Below are 23,317 nucleotides of genomic sequence, written 5' to 3'. Positions count from 1 at the left end.
AATTAAATATTATATGAGATACAGTGCCTTCATTCAATCCACACTCACAGATAGAGTGATCCCTTATCCGGAGCTTGGCTAGATGAACAGGGGTGCAAGCATGTCCAAGATGCAGACGCGAGATGGATGGTGGATGTAATCCAGTGATTTGCATTTCGATAATAACAAAACTAAGGTTGTCTTGGTATGTTTGGTTGGATGGAAGCATAAAACTTACCCTTAACCAATTTGGAGTCATTCCAAAATGTCTTCCAGGTTCTGTCCAGATATGTCTTTGCAAGAGAACAAAGATCCTGAGCTGAATTTTTAAAATGATCTAGAGAACCTGACTCAACAGCTGCTTTGACACATGAATCAGCAGTCTCGTTTCCTGGGATACCTGAGTGGCTAGGAATCCAAACTAGTATGATAGACAATCCTTTTTGATTACAAGAGAGCAGAGTCTCCCTGATTTTTAGTATAATAGGAAACCGTGATTTGCTTAAAGAGTCTGTCAAAATAGCTGTCTGTTGTATGTTATGGGAGTGTGCAAATAGGATTGCTTCCAATAGAACTGTGGCCTCTCCTGTGAACACTGAAGACTCGGGAGGACATTTAAATTTCAGGATAATTCTATACCGAGGAACCTAACAGGCAGCACCAACACAGCCATCTGGAAACAGCTTTGATGCGTCAGTGTAAATAAGAAGATGATTTGACGAATTTTGATTAATATAGCTTTGTAATTTGATGTTGGTATCTGGGGCTCCTTTGATCAGACCAAGGTCTGTGATGATGGGAGGTTTGTATACCAGGGCTTTATAAGGAGTAGAATATATGGGATTTGTTGGAAAAGATATCAGGGGGTTAGGGAGGCTGGTGTACTTTAGATACGGTGTCAGGATAAGGTGTCAGCTGATGTCTGTGGTTGCCAAGAGCGAGCATTATGACAATCCCTAATAAATGGTTTCTATGGCTACGTAATTATTTTCAATATATAGTTTTTATGTAATTTTACAAATATGGCTTGTAACGAAAATGTTATAAAAAATATAGCTAATGAAATAGCACGTAATTGTCACGCACAAAATAACATATCTGTTGATATAGAATTTGTAATATATTTAATAGATCTTTTACTTCTTAACCCGAAGTATGGGAAACTATTTTCGAAAACGATTCGCCGGAACAACTTGGAGTTTTTCGTATCGGAGTGCGTTTCTTTGCTTACAAGTAAGTATGACTAAAGATAGAAAATGAGTATAATATATTTGTAGTTGTTAACAGCACATTTCATACATTTATCGACCTATATGGCTCACATAGATGAACCCCACTGAATATGAAGCGATTTATCATATAAATGATCAGAGATAACGCAGTACCTACATCTCAAAAGTAAAAACTAGCATCGTAGTATTTATCTATATCTAATTACTGTAAATGTTTTTGCAATATTTCAATTAACTCTGTTGAGAGTATTACAGAATGCGAAACATCTATAAACACGCTAAAAATGCAGTTTACAATGCAAACAAATTATGACAAACTGCAGAGTTTGATTGATAAGCATTTGGATTCAATTAACAATTGCCTACGACCTCTGGTAACGGAGATTGTGGACGAGGATCCCGAAGATGATGCCGCGTTTAAGAAACTATTTAGAAAGATGTCGATTTATATTATTCTTTCTAGTGGTCTTGGTAACCCTGGAAATATTGGGGTAAGAGTTTAGATGGACATAATATTTTTATTAACATATGGAATACATGTTTTACATACAGTTTCGTAAACTTTTGTGACGTTACCATAATTATTGCGGAGAAAAATGTCTCATTGAATCTTTGTAAAAATGGTATAGGTATGGATCATATGATCTTAACACATAAAAACTAACTGCATCATTGGTATACTTCTTGTGTTTAATATTAGATCATAAATATGCCATTTGAAATTTTCATTAAATTTAATTAAATTGTCTTTCCACCATCAGGAAAACATAAAAAATGAAAACACAAGAACAGAGTGTCTTCCCTTTAATAGAGACTATAAGTAGCGTTATTGGACACTTACTTATTACAATCCTTTTTAGTAAATTAGGTTAGACTTAAATTACTTATTAGTCTTAAATTAGGCTAGATCGTAATGTTCCATGATGTCGTAGTAAAGACACATGTATATTAAAAAAATTTAATTAAATTAGTTTATCCTATTCAGAGTTGATCTCTTATAGACGAGCGTCAAGTTCGTCCCGTATCAAGATCAATTACACTTTTTGACACAGAGCTAAGTCTCGATTCTGAATCATACCCAAGATCCTGCCAGATGCGTCCGTTCTACGGGTCTGTGCGAGCTATGGAATAAAGAAGGCACTGTAATGTTTCCCATTACTAAGCCGAAGCTTACCGTAGTAAGCAAATATGTATAATTTTAGATCTTAAAAGAAGGTATGGCGGCCTTAGAAAGCGTGTTTTCTTTCGATGATCTTAAGGTGTTCATCTCATTACCTCGGAGCGAGAAGTTAGTCCAGCTCAATGAGCTCATGCAAGTGGCATCAGGCGTGAGACTTTTTAATAGAGACTGTAAGAAAGGTGGCGAAGGCATTCCAGACTGTAAGCAAGATTTATTTTTGAATTTGTTCATGGGTGGAACTGTAAATTTAAAAAAAGTCGTTAATTTTATTATTTTTAATGATTTTTCCATATCATTTCATATTTTGAACAAATATTGAGAGGTTCCTATTTGTTGCGTTACGCAAAATCGCCCCAAAATTAAGTATCATTTTATACATACAACAGTTGGACTAATTTGAACATTTTAAATATTATTACAATGAATATATTTAAAAATTTATGAGATTTACTTTGTTATTGTCCTTTTTGATACATATAAATTTTGCACATATGCAAGAATGCAGACGTCCGCGTAGAGTATATACTTTGGCGTTTAATAGTTCGTCATGCTGTTCACACTTAATCTTAAACGTACATTTTAAAACTTTTGCTGAAATATATGATCTTTTTATTGCCATCCATAAATTCAATGTTTCAGTGCCGTTCAACTTAGTAGACGCTGGTAAAGCATGTCTCTCCTCACTTTCCAACTCTTTAATCGCCGTCATGCAGCGAGTTAACACGCTCACCACAGCAATATCTGATACCATTTCGATTCAAGATGAGACTGGCAATGTCATTATTGATCTACCTCCAAACTCGCTTACCGAGTAAGTATTAAAAAAATCTTTTTATATGAGTTCTACACCAACACACTTTTCTTACCAGTTGTAGTTGATTATTTGTTATAATAAACACGTTATCGGATATTTTTAGCGATAATGCCTCTGTCAGTCAAACTGTCTAGAAGGTCTCAGTAATACTACAGAAAAAACGTATCAGTTTAAAAGATGACAGTTTATCGCTCTTATTAAGTTTTGATGTAAATTCGAATCATTTCTTTTAACGCTCAATCACCTAAGCAAACACTGTTTACATAAGCCCACTTTAATAAAGCACCTTGAGGTTTGAAAGAGAAAGTTCTTTATATATTTGCATTCCCGTGCAGGGCGGATTACAAGCAAATATTCGAACTGCTATGTTTCAACCGGCAATATGAGGTATACATCCGAAAACTTTTAAACGATGTGGAGACCCTCGTTGAAGGTGGTTCGCAGCAGGTTGAACGGTTCCGGGTCGCATTGGAGGAACTACACGCTGCTGTCAAGTATAAAGCTGCTGTGCCCATTGTTACGGTATTTGTAAGTATTTAACAATTTTGGAGCTGTGAATAAGGTTTTCGGTAAAATCAATATTGTATGTTAAAAAAAATATCCCACTCAAGCCTCTCTTAAAGGGCCCACAGTCTACAATGGACAAGATCATTGCCACTTAACCTTTGGGCTTAGAAATGGTCCTTAGACTGAATTACTTTGTGAAACTGAAGTTACTGTACTGTTTGATCTGCCATGCCTACTAACTACACGCTACTCACTAAGCCTAACGGAGGCCTAATGTGTTTCTTGATTGATTTATTTATACATTCATTACTTTTTTCCAATGGTAAGCAGAACCCTCGGATCTCCACGTGCTACGATCGTGACAAACCTACCTCTCTCGTTTTAACTACTTTCATGTCTTTTGACCTGTTGCACCTGTTACAACAAGGCTTACAAAACCGGATTTCACCACCCACCTTGCCTTGTATATCCTACTCGTAAGCTGCTTCTCATTCATCTTTTTTACGTGCCCAACCCACGGAAGTATTCCCTTTCGTATCCTTGTCACTATGTCCTTTCCCTTCCCCATTTAAAGCCACACTGCTCACGTATCTCACTCTTACTTATTATTTTAGTCTAAATTTAAACATTTCCTAAGAACACAAATCCTTCCAGCCGCTATTCTCGAAGGTATGGCAAGTGTGGCGATGTATGCAGAACATTATGTACTTGGTGGCAACTGTCAATCGGCTAATGGGTGCTCTGACAGTTATACAAGGTAAAGTAGTATTACGTTGAAACTCAGGAAATAAATCTACGCTTTTATAACGCTTAATGCCTTTTATAAATCCACTATTCAGCTGTTGCGTGATCATATGAATCCAACATACCAGGGAGTTAAAATTAACAATAGTGCCGAATTAATCGTGCTGAGTAGTGATGGACTAGTGTATTCAGTGTTACTTAATAGTTTTATTCCTAAGCTCGAGCGTTCGAATCACGGCTTCGCATCAATGCAAGTTTATTTCTATGTACGGATTTAACAGTCGCACGTATGGTAAAAAAAACATTGGTCACGCGCTACAAGTTTGGTATTGATTTTGCTGCTTGGCTGAGACTGTGATAGTAGTAAGACAATTCGGTTCCAACAAATAGATAAAATTTAATTCTCAGACCAAATGAAGCTTCCATACCCCATACTTCAAAATATGCTCCAAGGGAGAACTGTTGTCACAGACCAAGATAGAACTAGCCGGCTTAGTGTAGAAGAAAGGCTGTCTTTGGGTTCTATAAAAAACTATGTGGCTTATTCTGATAGCATGTCCTCCATCAAGGACAGACATATACAAGTAAGAATTTATTCTTTCACATAGCCACTAATTATTTTTTAAAAATCTTGGAAAATAGTCTACAAGAATCAAATAAAACATTTTTCAAGAATTCATTAATCGTTCAAGTGCGCAGTGAGTACAGTACGTTGGGGGCCCCGCCCTCCAACGTACTCGTAACCGTAATAAAAAAATATAACATAGGAGCGTAATATATCTTGCTTCACTTCCACTTAAACATCTAAAACTCGATTTTGTCACGTTAAATCGTAAAAATAAGTAGGTATTTTACAAACTTTTCATCGTAATGTTCTAATTATAATCGATATATTTAGACTAACATCTATATCATATCTATGTTACTATCTCTCAATTTGCCGATCCAGAAATATTTATTCGTAATAGTGTTGTTTTATTCAATATTCTAAACTTGAGAACCTAAAGCAAACGAAGAGGGCCTTTGATAGAATTTGCTACAGCCCCGCGCTGGCTTATTACGGCACTGCATGTGCGTCTACTTACTATTAGTACTGTCGAGTTGAAAAGCTTTAGTAAAACTTGAGTAATTCGGTCAAATATTATATAGAGAAAAATAATGAATAAGTGTCTAGTCCCAATAAAAATATTCTATAGCGAAACGGCTTTAGAATTACTATGTCCTTAACTAAACTGGTAAGGTTAATCTTACTTTTAGAATATTATACGAAAATAAATTTTAATATTACATTTTCATTATAGTTTTTAGGTTTCTGCGCTGTATGCCTAAGTGTTGGCGCTTTAGTTCCCAGTAATATGAAGTTGGGGCTTATTAGATGTGAGGGAGGACGTTATGGATTTTGTACGGTCAAAATGGCTGCCAGATTCAGTAGGGATCCACGCAGGTGACAAACGACTTAAAACACAACTAATCAACTATTATAAACTATAACTATTTGTTATAGTTTATAATAGTTTGAGCGAATTTTATCCCAAACTATCTACAGTCTTAATACATTGGTAACTGGTCCGTGCTTTATTAGGCGAAAATGTCTGTAGCGCCTCTACAATCTGCGCTTACAAATCACTGCGATGACGTCATAGCCTGAACCGCTCTAACGAAGTTATTGCAGCCGCTTACAGTATATAGAACTTCTCGAGTTTAGCCACCGGGGCCTTCGGGCCGGCCAGTCACTGGTCGAGGATCCTTTTGGTTGAAGGAACAGTACACCGTCCTTCCTCCACATGTCTTTACTGTATGATAATTTTTTTAAGGAAAATTTGATAATAATAATATAATTCGCCAACAGATATATAAACGAAGTATTAGAATATGCCCGTAATAACCCTCACCTTATAAATTTGCTGAGTATTGCACCCGCTGTTCATAAAGTGAGGGATGTGGATCAACTAGTTACCAGAGTGGAACCTAAAAGTAAGTTTTATGGCACAGTCCTAGATCGTAAATTTTAATGGCTCTGGCAATGGATTTTTCTAGATTTTCAGCTATGAGCGATGTAAGTATTGTAAAAACGGCAGTTAAAAGGGTAAGATTCACTATGACTTAGCGGTATGATTCGATTCTAAATTTTATCATAAGACCCGAAAATCGATAACGTGTATCGGGCGCAGAAGTCCGTTTACTTACTTAACGATCAGGCAAACATACAATAACCAAGGCCACGGGTGTAAGTTTTTGGTAAAATTGGTTATTTTTTTATTTTAGCAGCTCCTTATGTTTTCATGTAATATATACATATTTCAGCAAAAGTATCAGACAAGGATATACAGACAGAGATCCACCCTGTAGACAGTTACATCGAAAAGAACTATACGTGGGACCTCTGGGAATGGAAGCGACGAGCCTGTCAATGGGTGAGAGAAATGCCTGTGTTTGTACTTTATGAAATAAAATAAAGCTGTATTATTACTTTATATCTATATAATATTTAATGCATACCTTAATTAATAAGTACTTTTATGTTGGTTTCATTTTGTTTCAGGCTAACATAGTAAAATGTCAAACACATTCAACTCAAACAAACTATAGTCATCTGAGATCCGAAATCCATTGTCAGACAGTCGAACCACGAGATAAGTGCCTTCAAACGAAACAAGATTGTGGGGTCAATACGACTCCTAATGAGGTCTTTCTTTGGGGTTTAAGGGGTCAGTTGGGGTATGGTCAGCATCCAATGCAATTGAAGGAAACTGATGCGGAGGAGAAAAAAGGTTCTTACACGTTTTACTTTAGCCTTATGAATGGAATTTTTAATACTTGGCCTAATATGTTAAGCGTGCGAGCCTCATCCCTGCGGTCGCGCATTAGAATCACGGCTGTGAATCAATGGTAATATATACTATAAAAAAATACTACGAAACAGTATAAAAACAATATCGAAATAAGTTAATTCAATAATAAAACAAAATATTATCAATGACGAGATATCCGTAATTTGATAATTTATCGGATTTCTGAATAGCAAACAGAATTAAATCCTAGTAAAACTCCTGGTCTTTAAAAAAATTTAAATTTTAGCTCAAGTTATCAACGTATGTACCTGGCCGTGCAATCTCGGAGACGACAACACCAACCGACAATAGTTTTTATAATAATTTTATTCTAATAAATTCTATAAGTTTTATTATTATGATGTTTTGTTTTTACAAAAACTCCACGTGATGTTAGCTGCGGCCTTTTAAAGAGCACGTGTTTCCCAGAGACTCTTAAAAGACTGAAGGAAGCAAGAAGTAATAATAGGCAATACATAATAAAAGGCCTGATTAGATTTATAAATTTATTAACAAAAATTATAATTTCAATTCAATCATAATAGTTCTATACTACACTACAGACTTATACTAGCACTAAAGACGTAACTAATTTTGATTCTACGAAAAAAAAATGGACGACCCAATAATACTAAATAATAGTAAGGGCAGCAGACTGGCGACTACTTTAATTCAGAGAAAAGTCCAAGTGTGAACTGCGCCGGTACTCTGTAACTTGCAATAGCGATCGCGGTGTTTTTGTATGGAATTTTGATGTACTTCACAATATCGGTCGCGCTGTCGTTGCAACGGTTTATTATTGCAATAAATACTCAAGATTTAATTGGTGGTGGCAATAGCTACAGACAAAAATTTGACACTTGTCTCTGAATCTAAGATTCGTTCGTCGTAAGATTTCTAACGTTATGGGTATTGGGTAAAGTAGAAGTAGTCAAAAGTTGTTGCCAACTTAACTAGAATTACAATTGTTAGCTTTTATACCGTCTCGAATATATTGTTATCTAAATTTAGTATCGAGACAAGAAGTAAAGAAGTTTAAGTATTTTGAATATGCTTATATCGCTTTATACCTTGATTAATAACGATCTTCGACTTTAACCCGACTATCAGTCGCCAATCTGCGTCTACCTTACAATAATTTTAATAAGTTTTACATAAAAAAAGAATATTGCGACAATCCTATTTAATCTAAAATGTGTATAACAATAGGTCCTATAAAACATTTACAATGAAATCAGTTCATGATTGTTAAACCTATTTTAATAAAAAATCCTCATTAGATTGCTACGGATCGAAGCTGGTGTATTTGTTTAACGACATTCACAAATAGAATTAATATTAGAATCGTCTGGCGTGATAACTTCATTAAGTCGACATGCTTGTTAATTTCATTACAAAAATAACAAAGATTGGGTAATTTATACGGGAAATAATACAAGCACATTTTACCACACAATATTTTTTCTTAAAGTCTTATGATAAACTCTTCAAGTTCTCAGATGTTTATTTACAATACCATTTTTATTTAAAGTCGAATTATTGACTTATCCACGCAGGTACTGATATTCAAGATCTATGAAGCCGTGATTAGTAATTAATAAACTGTTTGTAGGACGTTAGAATCTAATAGAAATAAAAAAAATCATGAAGGCTTACCTATAGGTAAATATAAACTTATTAATGTTACTGATGAATGCTGTGCGAAATTTTTATTGTTGCAATATGGCAAAAAGTATTGTCTTTTATTAAAATAACTTTTACACATTTAAAGAAAACACTCTTTCAACGGATGAAGTTATTTATTATTATAAACTTATAATTATTTTACATAATTTTAAAATTTTGTGACCACGCACGCTGTAAAGCACGCGAAACGTCAGAAAAAAAATTAAAATTATCTAAAATAATTATAAGTTTATAATAATACATAACTTCATCCGTTGAAAAAGTGTTTTCTTTAAATATGGCAAAAAATCTAATTCGGTGGAGGCTTTTGCGGTGGTTCTATTGTCATGTATATGGCAAACCTAACCTATCTTGATGATATTTCATGAACCTCAATTTAGCTTGATCAGACAATGGAAGCTCGCTTATTGAGTATGGAAAATCTCCAATGACGTAAATGAAATATTTCCTAAGAAAACTAATCTACGTTAGTAAAAATAAGAAAAAAAATCTATATTAATTTTTATTTATATAAAATGCACATTAGATATTTTGTACATGATTACTATCAGCTTTGGGTTTTTCTAAAATACGTTGAAAATTAAATGTTGCCGCTTCTATATTAACTATCGTGTTTTTCCGTGAAACGGCGGCAACAAATAGTTCTGAACCTTATCCTATAGTGAGTCGGGAATCAATTTTAATTATAACTAAAATTGATTCTCAAACAATGGTCGATCAATAAAACTTACGTAGTACGTCGAAATCTAAAACTTCGTACCATAGTGGTAACAAAGACCTGTCTATACAAAAATTGATGAAGAAAATTACAATAATTCGGGTTTGCGGTGCGTGTGCTGAACATAATAAAATTGAGACAAGATTGTGACACAAGTATGCGCTTGGACAAGGAACGGATAATGTTATTACATCCACCCGAAAATATTTATCCTTTTCTAAGTACAATCTTTGTGATTGTTATTTTCCAAATATTGTATTGATAATAAAATATATAAAGCGCAGGTCATAAACTTTTCACATACCAAAAGACTAAACTTTGTAGCAGCCAAATGTATAATAAATGACACGTGGGATTATCCCTTTTAGTGCCATGGAGCGCAGACGCACTGCTTTCGCTAGTTTTGATAAATGCCAGCGTTGCGATAGCGCTCGATTTGATATTAAATATTCAATTTCTGGTTTTTTTATTATAATAATATGAAATCTCCTGAAGAGAATGTTGTTTTTTTTATTGTAACGGGAATTGTGAATATTCCACTTGTTCATATAAATTGGTAAAACTTGTATGACACTGAAAGGGTTATAATGGGAAATAATTTGAGATATGACAAATCAATATTTTACAGAAACAAATTAGTTCGACATACATGTGACTGCTATTTATTATTTACATAAAGACGGCACACGACAAACAATTTTTGAAACACACAAACTGCATTTTTTAAATTCAAACAATTTCAACGGATTTAATGGCATAATCGAAATCATTACTAAATACAATGTCCGGGTTTCTATATCGAATTTAACGTAAGGTTTAGAATGTATGGATAAACTAATGTAGTCGCTAGTTTGTGAACCGAAATTTTTCGTTTAAAAGTCCATTCCATCATGCAAACTGCGGTGTATATATCACGCATTTTGGATACAACCCGGACATAAGATAATTAATACAAAGCTTTCATATGTAGGACATGGGACACGTTAGACATATAAAAAATATTGAAAATATATTTCGAGAATCAAACCCGTCAAAATGTAATCAATTCGATTTATAACCGATTTACCGAAGTCCATATTATTCTAATATTAAAGGCAATTTTTTTATCATTAATCATTAAACAATCTCCTTTTAACCTGCGCAGGCGATAGTTGTTACCTGAATTAAAGAAATTTTCATTCATTAATCATTATTATACTTAGCGATAAATCTTAAAACCTTAAAATTTATTATTTTACAGATTATTTTCGTTGAGTTTTTTAGTACTTACATAATAGCACATCGTTTGTCCCTGTGCGCTTGTGTAGGCGCAGGCGCAGCTGGGAGCGAAGTGGAGTGTTTGAGGGACTCAGGATCGAAAGTCTCGGCCGCTATCACCGGCGCTGACAGTGGCAGATCCGTGTTTATACCAACAATCTGAAATACGGTCAAATTACAAATTTAAAAAAATAGTATCTACCCACAAAGTATTTAACATTCTAGTTATAAAACTTGATGATAACAATGCCATAATTAAGAATTTAACAATGTCTCAGATTTTACTGGCCATGGTTACAGTAGTATAAAATGAAATTTCACGAAGAAATATGTTAATTATATTTATGTTCTTAAACATTTTAAGGTTTAGCAAATCAAGTGTTCTTCAAGAACTCGGTTCCTTTGTAACTAGGGGATATCTGCGACTGCGAAGGTCGAGGTTGTTGGCTCTACCATGGACCAGAACCAGTCTGTTGCATCCTTTTTCTCCCCATCAACAAAGAAGTTGCTTTACTCGATGCTGTCTCTGACACTTTCGACATTATTATATGTTGGGACAGTGACTTCACAATAGCGATATTGTGTATCGATATATATTAGACATTATCGTATTGTCTGAGTACTGCAAGGATAGTGAATGTATTTTTGTGAATAACTCAATAAAATTACGTAAAACGTTTGCCCGAAGAGGGATGAGTCGGAGTAGGGAATAGAGTATAATCTTGTAGCACATGCGCACGGGCAACTCTTAGCTTAACTTTGAAGAGGTACAGTTATATGAACATCAGAGATGTCTAGTGCGGGTACTAATATTTATCATCGATGGAGTGTATAATTGTCTAATTTTTCTAATTTAATTAATTAATTTTTGTTAGCCCAAAAAGGGGCCTTCTGAAAAGTTCACAAGAAATGTAACTTTAAAATTGAAAGCGCCATACATATACTGAATCATAAACTAACATTACAGATCAGTCAACAAAATTAGATCAAGGCATAGTCCAGTTAATTTGTCATTAAGCGAGCATAACGAAAATCAGTTTTGTTATACAGGGTTATTGGTAATTCTCCTAACTAAGTTGATAGGGGTGGTACTTTGAATTACCAAAAACTCCTTATATAAGATAATTTACATACCTCAGCGGTACTCTCAACGCAAAGCCTTTCTGAAGCGGACGTCGTAAAGCGGAAAGGCCTAGTGAACCCTCCCAAACGTTCCAGAAGTCTGGCACGTTTGCCCCTTGCCTCGTGGGCCTCTTGCGCTTCTTCCGCATCCGGCTTCCTCTTACGACCTACCACAGTACCTGTGGGACGAGTTTCTGAAACTGAATAAAATAAATACGCGTTTATTATATATGTATTATATTATATATTTCATTAAATATTAACTTATTATTTTTTTTTAATCAACACAATGCATAGTTTTTACATATTATGACTTCATAGTTGATAAAGTTGACTGTTAAATCCTCAATTTAGACAATCATGAAGCATTTACCTGAAGCACTACTAGTAGACCGGATGCTAGTATTAACACCGATGTTCCTCAGAGTCATCTCTTTGAGTGGTTTGTATGACCTCCTCCCGCGAATGTTGCGTAGACCACTCAAGTACGGACTCTCTGATGTCGAGGCCTCCTCGATCATTAGAGACGGCTCTGTTATGTCCATTTCCATCGTTGTGTTGTTACCTGAAAGATATTTTTATATTAATAGCATTTTATTTCAAGCGGAGCTAAATTGTATGTAAAAATATCCTTTATATTTCCTTTACATACAATTTCAATATTTTGAAAAAATACTTTTCTGATTTTAACTAATTAAGGTCACAAAAAATCTTGGCATTAAAAAAAAATACAATATGCAAATGATATATTTTAACTGAAATAAAAAAAAAGACTTGTGTATGATGTTGTTATTTGATGAAACTATGTAATGAATGTAGAAAGTACAATCAAAGTACAAAGAATGAATCACGCAGCTTTTTCAAACGTACATCAACTTCTACAAAACGTCTATTATAATAAAGTTACTGCTGTAAGTCTAAGCTTTTAAAAGCTGTTGTTTTATTGAGTTGTTTATATGATTTAGATTATTCGTACACTCCCTCACCAGTATAATTGGCGAGCAGCGAAGTCTGCGTGAGGTCAGCGGGAGCGGTGAGACGCATGCTTCGACGATAGGGCGACACCTTGACGCGCGACTTGGAGTAATTCGTGTCCGGCTTGCGCGTGCCCTCTGCGCACACACATTGTCACACTACACACATCGTTACGCTGCTCTGCTACGTGTATTACACACACACGCACAAACACTTACGTAAAAAAATTCACACACACATACTTAAACCTACCTTCATCCTATCTTTACGCCTTACCAGTGTCCATGGACATTAAAAGTAATATTAGACGTCTTCTTTACTAGGCAAAATGCTATTAAAATCTACTGATGTTCTGACAGCGAAAGTAGTATTTGTCAACATTTGTGGGTAGAACCACCATAGGCTTAGTTATGCTTAGACAAATCGGAAATCTTGGATTCAATTCCCGGCATAAAATTAGCTACTATACGAGAGTCTATAAGGCTTATCACGACATATCATAAAGTAAGTAAATAAAAACAAATATCTTATTCCTGAGAAAAATAAACGATCGCAGTGTTAGATTTTTTTCATAGAACCAACAAACGGGCAGGAGGCCCATCTGATGTTAAGTGATAGTGCCCATGGACACTCGAAATGCCAGAAGGCTCGCGAGTGCATTGCCGGCCTTTTAAGGATATAAATCCAAATATCTTAGAGCAGGTTCTAAATACATTTGTATATAAATAACACTAACCCTCACTTTCCACCTCGATAGAGATTTCAATTTTTTCATCAATCTTACTGTCATTAATGTCGTCCTTGTCGCACAAACTCTCATTTTTGTCATGTTTAGGTTCTGCCTTCTCTGCTTTGTCTTGTCTCCTCGGAGAATCCGACGAACGCAGTTTACGATCAGATACGTCATCTTTGAGTTTTAGCAGTTTCGTCTCCTTTGACTAAAAAGCGCAAAATGCATATACAGTACTGCCATTGATTTAATAAACAATTATAACTATTTTAGAACGTCACTCAAATTTTTACCCTGGGCCACAACGCATAAACCGTGCGGGACATTAAAAAAAAGTCACTTAAACTTAAATAAGCTTTCAAGAGCTTCGATTACAAATGCAACTTACGTCTTCAGGCACGTAATCCTTGTCCCCTTGTTTCTCGGAAGCGGGGCGCGGCGTTTCAGGCGTACGACTCGTTTTCACCTTCACCCAAGACATGTATGTTAGTGGATATCACATGTGAAATGGTGATTAGTTACAAACTTACATACCACAAAACCTTTTTTAAATCTAGAAACATTACTAATATCTTAAATTACATTTAAAAGCAGCCAAATTTGTTATTAAGATGTGATTGGTATAAGATTTTTGTATTTATTTATTGACACTTTGTTGCAATAATAGTATATATATATATATACTATTATTGCAATATATATATATATATATATAATCAGGGAACATTAATGATTAGGGGGCAACGCGATCTCTTTCCGGCCACTCTCAAAGATTGAACCGTCCAATAAATATACAACAAATTATATATAAATGAACATATTTTCTTATATACTGAGCCTTTAGACAACTTTTTAGATTTTGTTTTGCTCTTATCAACTCAATAACGTTACGTTAAAAAGCACGTGCTTAATGATCTTTTTATATTTTAATTAAGCAACATGGACAACGAAAACTTTATTTTTTTTAAATATAGTTATATAAGGTTTCTTGATCAACGTTTACGTCGTAAACATGCTAAGGGGCATAATGTCCTAAAATAAACCATATTAATGACTCTACCTGTGATCTGCGGGTATAACTTCGACTGGGTCCCTCAGGAGTCGGAGGTTCGAAGCACTCTATATCAGAGTCCTCGTATGCAAGTTCTGGGAACATCTGGTCATCTTCTTCCTCCGAACTAACACCATCAACCGGCTCCCCGTTAACTCGTGCACCGTTCTGTTTAGCCTTGGAATCCTTCTTCTTGTCTGGAGTGTCCGCCTGAAAAATATAAAGAATTTATAAAACAATACCAATTCTTTTCTCCGAATTGGAATTAACTAACGATTACGAAATTTTATTAAGCTGGATAAGGCATAGTTAAAAGATGGTGTAGTTTAGCCAATGTAATGCAAAATGGAAGTATAGAAATATAATAGCTCACCTTTCCATTTTCTTTAGCGTCTTCTTTCGTTTTCTCAACCTGAGCCACCGGGGCTTCTTTCCTCTCAACGGGCTTATCCTTCTTTTCAGTTTTTTCTACTGATTCATCTTTCTTTTCTACTTTATCCACCTTCTTTTCTGCAACTTTCTCGGTACTTTTCTCAGTAGGTTTATCCTTTTTGTCTACAGCTTTCTCTGTAGGTTTTTCTTTCTTCTCTACAATTTTATCTGTAGATTTATCTTTTGCGTCTGCTTTGTCTACTATTTTATCTACGCTTTTATCCTTTTTGCTACCTTTCTCTTTGTCACTTTGGCTAGATTTCTCTGCGGCTTTCGTATTCTTTTCAGCGCTTTTTTCAGCTGCCAGTTTTTCTTTTTCAGCATTAACAGCCATTTTCTTTTTCATATCTTTTACAGGAATATCTGTGTGCTTCTGAAATGAAAAAATGTTCATTATTTATGTTACGAAAATTCATTCGTCGTCGTTTTTTTATTTTATATTATTTCTTTTTATCTTCAGTATTCAAGAATTTTATAAATTATTTTGAACATTTGTGATTATTTCATTGTAGTAATAAATGTTTCATCAATAATTATAATAAGAAGAAAGATCATAATAAGAAAGAAATTAAGAATATATTGTGCCTAGATGCAGTTGAGATACTCTAGATAATAATGTAATCAAATTAGGTTTCTCTTATCTTTGTACAATTAAAGGCATCTATTCCACGTAAGACAGGACAATTGAAAACGTTTAAACGGTAAATACTGTATGAAACTTAAATAACGTTTACCTTACTATCGTCCCCTATGGGCCCTTTCCGCGTTACAATATTACTCATTGTTTACCTGTAAAAGAACAAATACCATTTATAAATGAAGAAGTCAATTTTTTTATAGTCGAGAATTAAATTCGGTGGCGGTTGTTGTAATGTATGTTGTATATTTAAATAAAACTCGTTGTTTAAAGGTGGGTAACAACTGGCTTTAATTTAATGAGCTTATTCTTACATAAAATTAAGGGTTGCGACGGTAACAAAAACTAATTTGGCTCATATAAGGGTAATAAATCTAACTGAACCTGCAATACAAGTGTACTCGACATTTTTGGACATTATCGGCAAAAAGAATATTATATTACAATTTATGGGGCTCCGTGATGTGCATGAGCATGTGTTTTTGGTGCCATGTGTGCGACGATGCCTAATATTTAGTTTGAGCGTCTAATAGTTATTAACTAAAATATTTAGTATATGTAACTTAACTAATGTATGGATGATTACATAAGTTTTTTTAGTTTATTATTATTTGTTATCACAAAATAGTATTTTACGTATAAATTACAAAATAGTAGGAGGTTTATAGATATGAATATTAATGAGACTTCGATAGTAGATCAATATTATTCGTGATTAAGAGATGCGTAAAGATAACTTGAATCATGATCTATCGAGATTTCGTTATCATAGGATTGTAAAACTATTACCAAAGAAAATATAGTATTGCGAAGCAAAAAAATATAATGTACTAGAACTACGCCCTGCTCAAAACCACAAGATGTAAGAAAAAAGTAATTAAACATAAATACATTGTTATTTTCAAGAATCAGTATTGTTTGAGGCCCGGCCTTCTTCGATGATAAAATAATACCTATGTTTAACAAGATTATTTGTTCATAAATTAAGACCGCAGCTGCTATTAAAACAAAGGCCTACTTGAATTACAATTCGAGCATCCTGTTTTGTTAGATGAACATGTTCGATTAATTAAGATCCTATTTTCTAAATATTGAGGAAAAATACGCATTGGCGTGGACCTTCTTTGAACTTTTAGGTTGGGCCGCAGGTTTATATATCTGTTTCGTGATCATTTGTTTTTTCTCATAAGCATTAAGGTCTTATGTGCCTAAAACACGCTGTCTACGGCATGACGGTTTCCTTACTGTTTTCCTTCACCGTACGAGCTAGCGTCAAATGCGCTTTAAGAAAGAAGGTTCAGATTTTGAGTAGCCTTTTACAGAGTTTTATTACTGTTATAAATTATTTAATTACATTTAATTTAAAATACAGTGACATACAAAGTTCCCTACACTTGGTGCGGGGCTAACCTCAACACCACAAAATTTAAAAAGGCAAAGTTATGTTTTCTTCTTCATCTATAATGTTTTTTTTTTATTAATTACTCCATACTTTAAGTGAAATTTAAACGACAAATAAGCTAATCGTCTTCTATAAAAAAATATAACCTACAACCCAAAGTCTCCTAACTCGCAATCAACCTAATATTACCAACCGAGACCAGGAAACCAGTGTTAATTAAAGAATCAAAAACCTGTCTCCATAGATTTTACCTTGATATTGAAATGTAAAAAACGCTCTACCAATCTTAGCAAAGTAATTACGGGTTCAACGAACTAACTCACGCACACTTAAACAAATAGCTTGTGGTGCATGTAACAAGATACTCTTCATAAGTTTTACACGATTTATACATATTCACATTATTCTTTGTATATTCAGATAATTTATTTGAGATAATAGAAAGATAATACTTAACTAAGAGTTGTTTATTTCGTATGATAAATGATTTAATCGATTTCCTACAGCGTTATTTGTAAAAACTAAATTATTTGTAGTAAACGACTAAAGTACTTTTTATAAATACAGAAGTTAGTCATACGACATTGAACTACGTCATTACCACTAAACAATACCTGTATTAGTTTTATCCTATTATATTAAATTTTCAACCTATATAATGAGTGCACGTTTTATTACGAACCCAATAGCATGCAAAATCGCAGGGAGCATTTATTTGTACCATATAGTTTCCACTCACGCGGTTGTTAGGCCAAGAAGGGCCGAACCTATTAGTTTTATGAGTAGATGAACGCACCGAGTGTTAATTCAGATACTTGTTGATACATAAGAGTAAATTGCCGCCATTTTGTTTGCATTCTGTTTTAATATTACGTTTTATAACAATACATAAAATTAAAGAAACACCAGAAAGCATATATTAATAACGAAATTTATCTGTTATTAATATATGCTTTTTTATAGTTTTTTAGTTTTATGGCCTGGTAACGAGACCTTTAAGACAATTTTTTTCACGAAATACTAATTTTACAAAGGCATAAAAAATGTTTAGAGACTTCCTTCCACACGTGTTATTCAGAGCAACAATGGCTGTTTTATTCTTGGCGAGACGTTTATTTTTGACAAACATTAGAATTATAGTCTAGTTTAGTGGCTTTTTGATAGACACCGTTTAACAGCCATTTGACTTTGCAGCTATTTACTATGTCTCAAATTAATTGAATAACATTGTATACCTAAATCAAAGACCGCATATGGTAAGCACTAACAACATATTGCTCTTGCATAGATATATAATATATGTAAACGCTTTTACAGGATACGGAAATACTAAATGATCTTAGGTTATGCGAGTAGCCACGAGTACGAGATTTAGGTAGTGGATTATCTCTTCATATTCTTATCAACAGGTGTGGTCTGACAGAAAATATTATCGATTACAAACATTGCATGATATAGTTACCAAATACGTCAACTTAACACACAAAATACTAAAAGTATGGCCCAATGACACATACACGAAAACAATAATTACTATTAATTATTATTTCTCAACAATATAGTTATTTTTTTTTAATATTTAAAATTCAAGTAATTGTAATTGCATAAATATATATTTATCTTTCTGCGCATTTTTTTTAATTACTACCGCAACGCGCCCTTAAGCGCGTTTTCATTATTAAGTCTGGCGACACGCCATAACTTACAAGTTCATTGACCTATCTGCTTACATAATTGCACAAACATCAGAAGTCAGCATGCCAATACATTAAAGTAGATCACAGTCTTTCAGTAGACTAATCAAAAAATATTATTACTTGTGGTATTATTTTATAGAATCAGTATTTCTATTCTAATCTCTGTATCATATTGCGATGAACAGTAGTTTTATTCGAAGCTGTTGCGACGTAAAGCTATTTTTATTCGTCAAAGACTCAGTTATTGTTAAGACAATCAAATCCCCACATTAAATTCAACACAGGTAACATGTATAGATATTATTATTACCATACTACGTGTCTTGTATTTAATAAATCAATAAATCCGTCTCCGAAATTTTTAATTCGACAAGTCACCGGAAGCCAGTTCTCTTCCCTATGCTGAAAATTCAGCATATACCACTTCATATTCCATATACAATGATACAATTCTAATAAAATTTTACCTAGTATATATTGGCTTAGACTAACACAGACAATGGCACATGTGTGAGTAGCATGAAAACATACATATTTTGAAAGGATTTGTAAAATATATTCATCAACATATGAGCATGGGAAACTAAACTATCTACAATACACAATGTCAAGAATTATTAGTACAATTTATTAACATGACAACATAGGGCCACCAATAATTATAAAGGATTTTGATACAACAGGCGTTGTAAGTCTTATAATAGGAAAAATATCATACAATTTAACTATTAATTTTAAATTAGAATGAGACTTATTTAATACCAAAGTTTGTTTTGAAAATAGATCCAGTTACTTCACAAGGTCAAGCAAGTTTCAGATAATATTGGCATTATAACATTACCTCAAGGTGATATTATGTTAATTATGTAGGAATGTTATCTTTGAACCTGTCATACATTTTATTTCGCTAAATCAATATTTTTGGTTGTATATTTAATACAATAAAAATTATATTTCCAACAGCAAAGTTTAAAATATACATTACAAATATATGGTACAAAACTTTGGTTAAGTTAAACTTGCTAGGTAAGTTTGATAACAGTTAAACCATTCTTTTTATAAATTGTCTATTCACTGAGCCAGTGTTGCCTATAACAACCTAGCCTCAATAACCAAATTATATTAAATTAACATAGTCTATGTCTTACTGACATTACTTAAAAAAACTGTGTAACCTGTTTTTTGAAGTTATTCAATAACAGTCCTAAAATGAAAATGTAGAAAAACTTTACTGACTTGTAACTGAATTGAAAACAGATGCTGCAGGTATACCCACTTCAAATGTCTATTTAGTTCTTGAGATACTTATCAAGTCTCTATTTATGAAAGACAACACATGGCTGTTAAGATCAAAAAAGTTGTCAACACAGGACATACACAGTGTATTTGACAATCTATGCAACATGCTAGAAGCAGCCTTAAAAGAAAACAGAACCACTAGTTATTTTAGTATAATAGGTATATACAAATCTCATAAGACTTTATTATAAATACTTATCAATGCATTTAAGTAGAGGACATTTGATAATTAAAGTAAAAAATTTGCACAACTTTCAACTATAGTCAAACCTGGGAAAGTGAGGACTGCGTTTAACTTTTGCTAATTGCTCAAAATCAGAGTCTGTTATTGTTTTGTTTTTACCTATAGTATGAGGAACTTATTCTATTCAAAATGCCAAATGTGTGTACCAACTTGTTTGTCAAATTTGTTTTACAAATTTTATTAATATCAGGCGGTTGATCAAACCATATTTGATAGAATTTATGAACTTGAAAAACAATCTTAAATGAAATAACCAAATTTTCTCAAATCTTGTTATAATATTAATTAGATAAAACATTTATGTTCATTTACTATTTCAATAAATATGTAATACTGCATATATACACATATTTTGTTTCTAATTATGTCATATTTATAGACCTCTATATGTGAGACAGACCTCTTCTGTAACTCTGTAAGGTAGAAACTAGGGTTAATGAGAAACCACTATAAGAGAAAAAGCAATTGCGGTCTGTCCTAAGCTCTCCCTTTTCCAGGTATGACTGTATAAATTTTAATGCTTCTATGTATCAATTCTAAACTACACTAAGACCATAACCTAGAATGTTCATTGAAATATTCTCTACATATACACAAAGAAAAGAATGCCTTCATTATATGGGATCTTTAAATACATTTGAAGGCAAGTGAAAAGATATTTGCAATTTAAATTATGTCTTAGCACTTGAAAGTATTGACCCTAGATAACAAAGAGAAACCTAAGCTAAACAAAACATTGTGCTGGGAATATTTAACAGAATTTACATTTTAAAGATTATGTATGAATAAAGTGGCTTACTTGAATAAGTTTTCAAACTGACTTTATATAGTTATTACAACTATTTATGAAAATGGGTGTGGGGTTCTAAAAGTCAAAAAAGTTATAATATCAGATACTTTATAATCCAAAACTCAATTTAAGAGTAAAATTATAATTTTTTTATCACACAAATTGAAATAAAAAATCAAGTTCATAAAAATAATTAAAAAATACTGTAATAATCCAGTTTGTCCCATACATACCAATGTAAACATTATCATTTATATATAGAATTCAATGTACATATTATTAACCAATTAAGTTTTTATGAGGAACATAATTAAATCAATTTACATAAATTACTAATACACCTTATGTTAAGTATAGTCACACTGCCAAAGATTATAAAAACATAGTTTATGAATGTTTGTGAGTAAGTCCTAAGATAAATTATTTAATATTGAATTAAGATAGATATTATATTTTTGAAAGTTATTATTAAACTGGTAAAATTATTATTATTTAATTCTGAATGTGTGGAACATCCCATTAACTATGGTTGAGTGATTATTACGCCTCAGTTATTAAGGGGCAAGGGAGTAATTAAGGCAGTATTGTATATGTGAAATTATGTGAAGTATGTTAAAAATATGTACCTTTAGATTAAACAACAACAACATTAATAACATTATATTATATCTGTTTTTTGTGAGTAGTAAGCTCATGGTTATCAAATTAAGATATAGAAATACACAATTATTTACTTTTTTACGGATTACTCACCAGTTTTTAATGAACTTAATACAACCAATCTACTGTGATACAATAAATAATGAAGAATCGGACATTTTGAGGCATTTACAATTAATATTGTACTTTTATAACCTTACAATTTTTAAAAAAATCGTTTTCATTCATGCAAAATGAATAAACAAATCATACAAAACTGTCTTTTAGGTATTATGATCTTTCAATTTAAATAGGAGTCTTATGTATCTAAACACAAAAAAACATGATAAAGGAATGGCGGGCGGCATAACATGGCGAAGTAACTTAATTTCTCTTAAATATAAATAATACATACGAATAGATCCTTCCTTTTTATTTAAAACCTCAGCGAACTCCACACAATATTTTAACATAAACTTGATAGTAAATTGAAACGCGATTATTTAATTTAACGAGAAAGCGTCACTCACTAAATCACACAAAATAAAAATGCTCCATAAATAACAAACTTCAAAGTAAAAATAGATTACACAATGACACTTGACAGACTACACACCTCTATGGTCGTAACCTTTAAATTTTACTAGTAAGTAGTAGTAAGTTAACTAACAAGTAGCATAAAGCTATTAAAAAGAACTGTCAAAATAGCATGTACGTGTGATTTATTTGTATCACCAAGAAAATATGTTACTAGCTCGGAACAAAACTGGCAGCAGCTTTGTCTCTAAGTAACTTAAGTCTCAAATAATGTAACCCAACTTTAGTTAAGTTACATATAAATATTAGAGTTACTAATTAGAATCGTAAACAAATATCACACTTAAAGCCAAATATAACCCCTTTACTTTTTGCCACACTTATAATTTGTAATTTTACATTCTTGGTTCCGATAATGTCCAATAGAATAAGTGTCATTTAAATTTATGAACCCTTAGATAAGCCAAGTTTGTTTTTGTTAGCATCGTAACCCCTCTACCTCTAATTTTGTATTAGTTATAAACTCATATTGTAAACCACTTAAGTCAGTGGTTACCCAGCTTTAAACAAAGAGTTATATTTAAACATCTCTACCCGAGCTTAATTTGGGATAAAAATGATTTGTGTTTACGGTCCACGGTCCCATTGCGTGTTTAAAAATATGATATCAATATCTTCTTGTATATAATGGCATTTGTTTTAACTTGATGCCAGTTTCAAGTAAAACGTTGGAAACCTACACGCGATAAAAAATAAACAAAGACATTAAAAGGAAACAAAGGGTTAAACTAGTTAAAAACAAAATATGTACATA

General features: G+C 32.9%; 2 protein-coding genes across 4 annotated transcripts; one reads left to right on the top strand and one right to left on the bottom strand.

Annotated features, from left to right (window-relative positions):
• Nucleotides 1-969: 969 nt before the first annotated feature.
• Nucleotides 970-7,643, top strand: LOC123709714 (cilia- and flagella-associated protein 206). 2 transcript variants are annotated; one of them, XM_045661231.1, is made up of 12 exons: nucleotides 970-1,212; nucleotides 1,467-1,702; nucleotides 2,414-2,591; nucleotides 3,031-3,202; nucleotides 3,541-3,733; nucleotides 4,367-4,469; nucleotides 4,865-5,040; nucleotides 5,758-5,900; nucleotides 6,306-6,430; nucleotides 6,761-6,870; nucleotides 6,999-7,227; nucleotides 7,535-7,643. In XM_045661231.1, exons 1-12 carry the CDS (start codon nucleotides 1,002-1,004, stop codon nucleotides 7,597-7,599), a joined length of 1,941 nt encoding a protein of 646 aa, XP_045517187.1. In that variant the 5' UTR covers nucleotides 970-1,001; the 3' UTR covers nucleotides 7,600-7,643. The 2 variants fall into 2 exon arrangements, with proteins under 2 accessions (XP_045517187.1, XP_045517196.1); XM_045661240.1 differs by having other exon boundaries at nucleotides 986-1,212; nucleotides 1,457-1,702.
• A 1,532-nt stretch (nucleotides 7,644-9,175) lies between these two features.
• Nucleotides 9,176-22,532, bottom strand: LOC123710646 (protein starmaker-like). 2 transcript variants are annotated; one of them, XM_045662683.1, is made up of 11 exons: nucleotides 22,382-22,532; nucleotides 15,993-16,047; nucleotides 15,200-15,631; nucleotides 14,836-15,036; nucleotides 14,164-14,241; nucleotides 13,782-13,983; nucleotides 13,057-13,182; nucleotides 12,444-12,635; nucleotides 12,083-12,270; nucleotides 10,962-11,107; nucleotides 9,176-10,849 (listed from the first exon to the last, which is right to left on the bottom strand). In XM_045662683.1, the coding sequence occupies exons 2-11, from the start codon at nucleotides 16,038-16,040 to the stop codon at nucleotides 10,846-10,848; spliced, it is 1,617 nt and encodes a 538-aa protein (XP_045518639.1). In that variant the 5' UTR covers nucleotides 16,041-16,047; nucleotides 22,382-22,532; the 3' UTR covers nucleotides 9,176-10,845. The 2 variants fall into 2 exon arrangements, with proteins under 2 accessions (XP_045518639.1, XP_045518647.1); XM_045662691.1 differs by lacking the exon at nucleotides 14,164-14,241.
• Nucleotides 22,533-23,317: the final 785 nt, after the last annotated feature.

The sequence above is a fragment of the Pieris brassicae genome, chromosome 1 (genome assembly GCF_905147105.1).
Source record: "Pieris brassicae chromosome 1, ilPieBrab1.1, whole genome shotgun sequence".
Classification (NCBI taxonomy): Eukaryota; Metazoa; Arthropoda; class Insecta; order Lepidoptera; family Pieridae; genus Pieris; species Pieris brassicae.
This window is presented reverse-complemented; position numbering and strand designations above follow the sequence as displayed.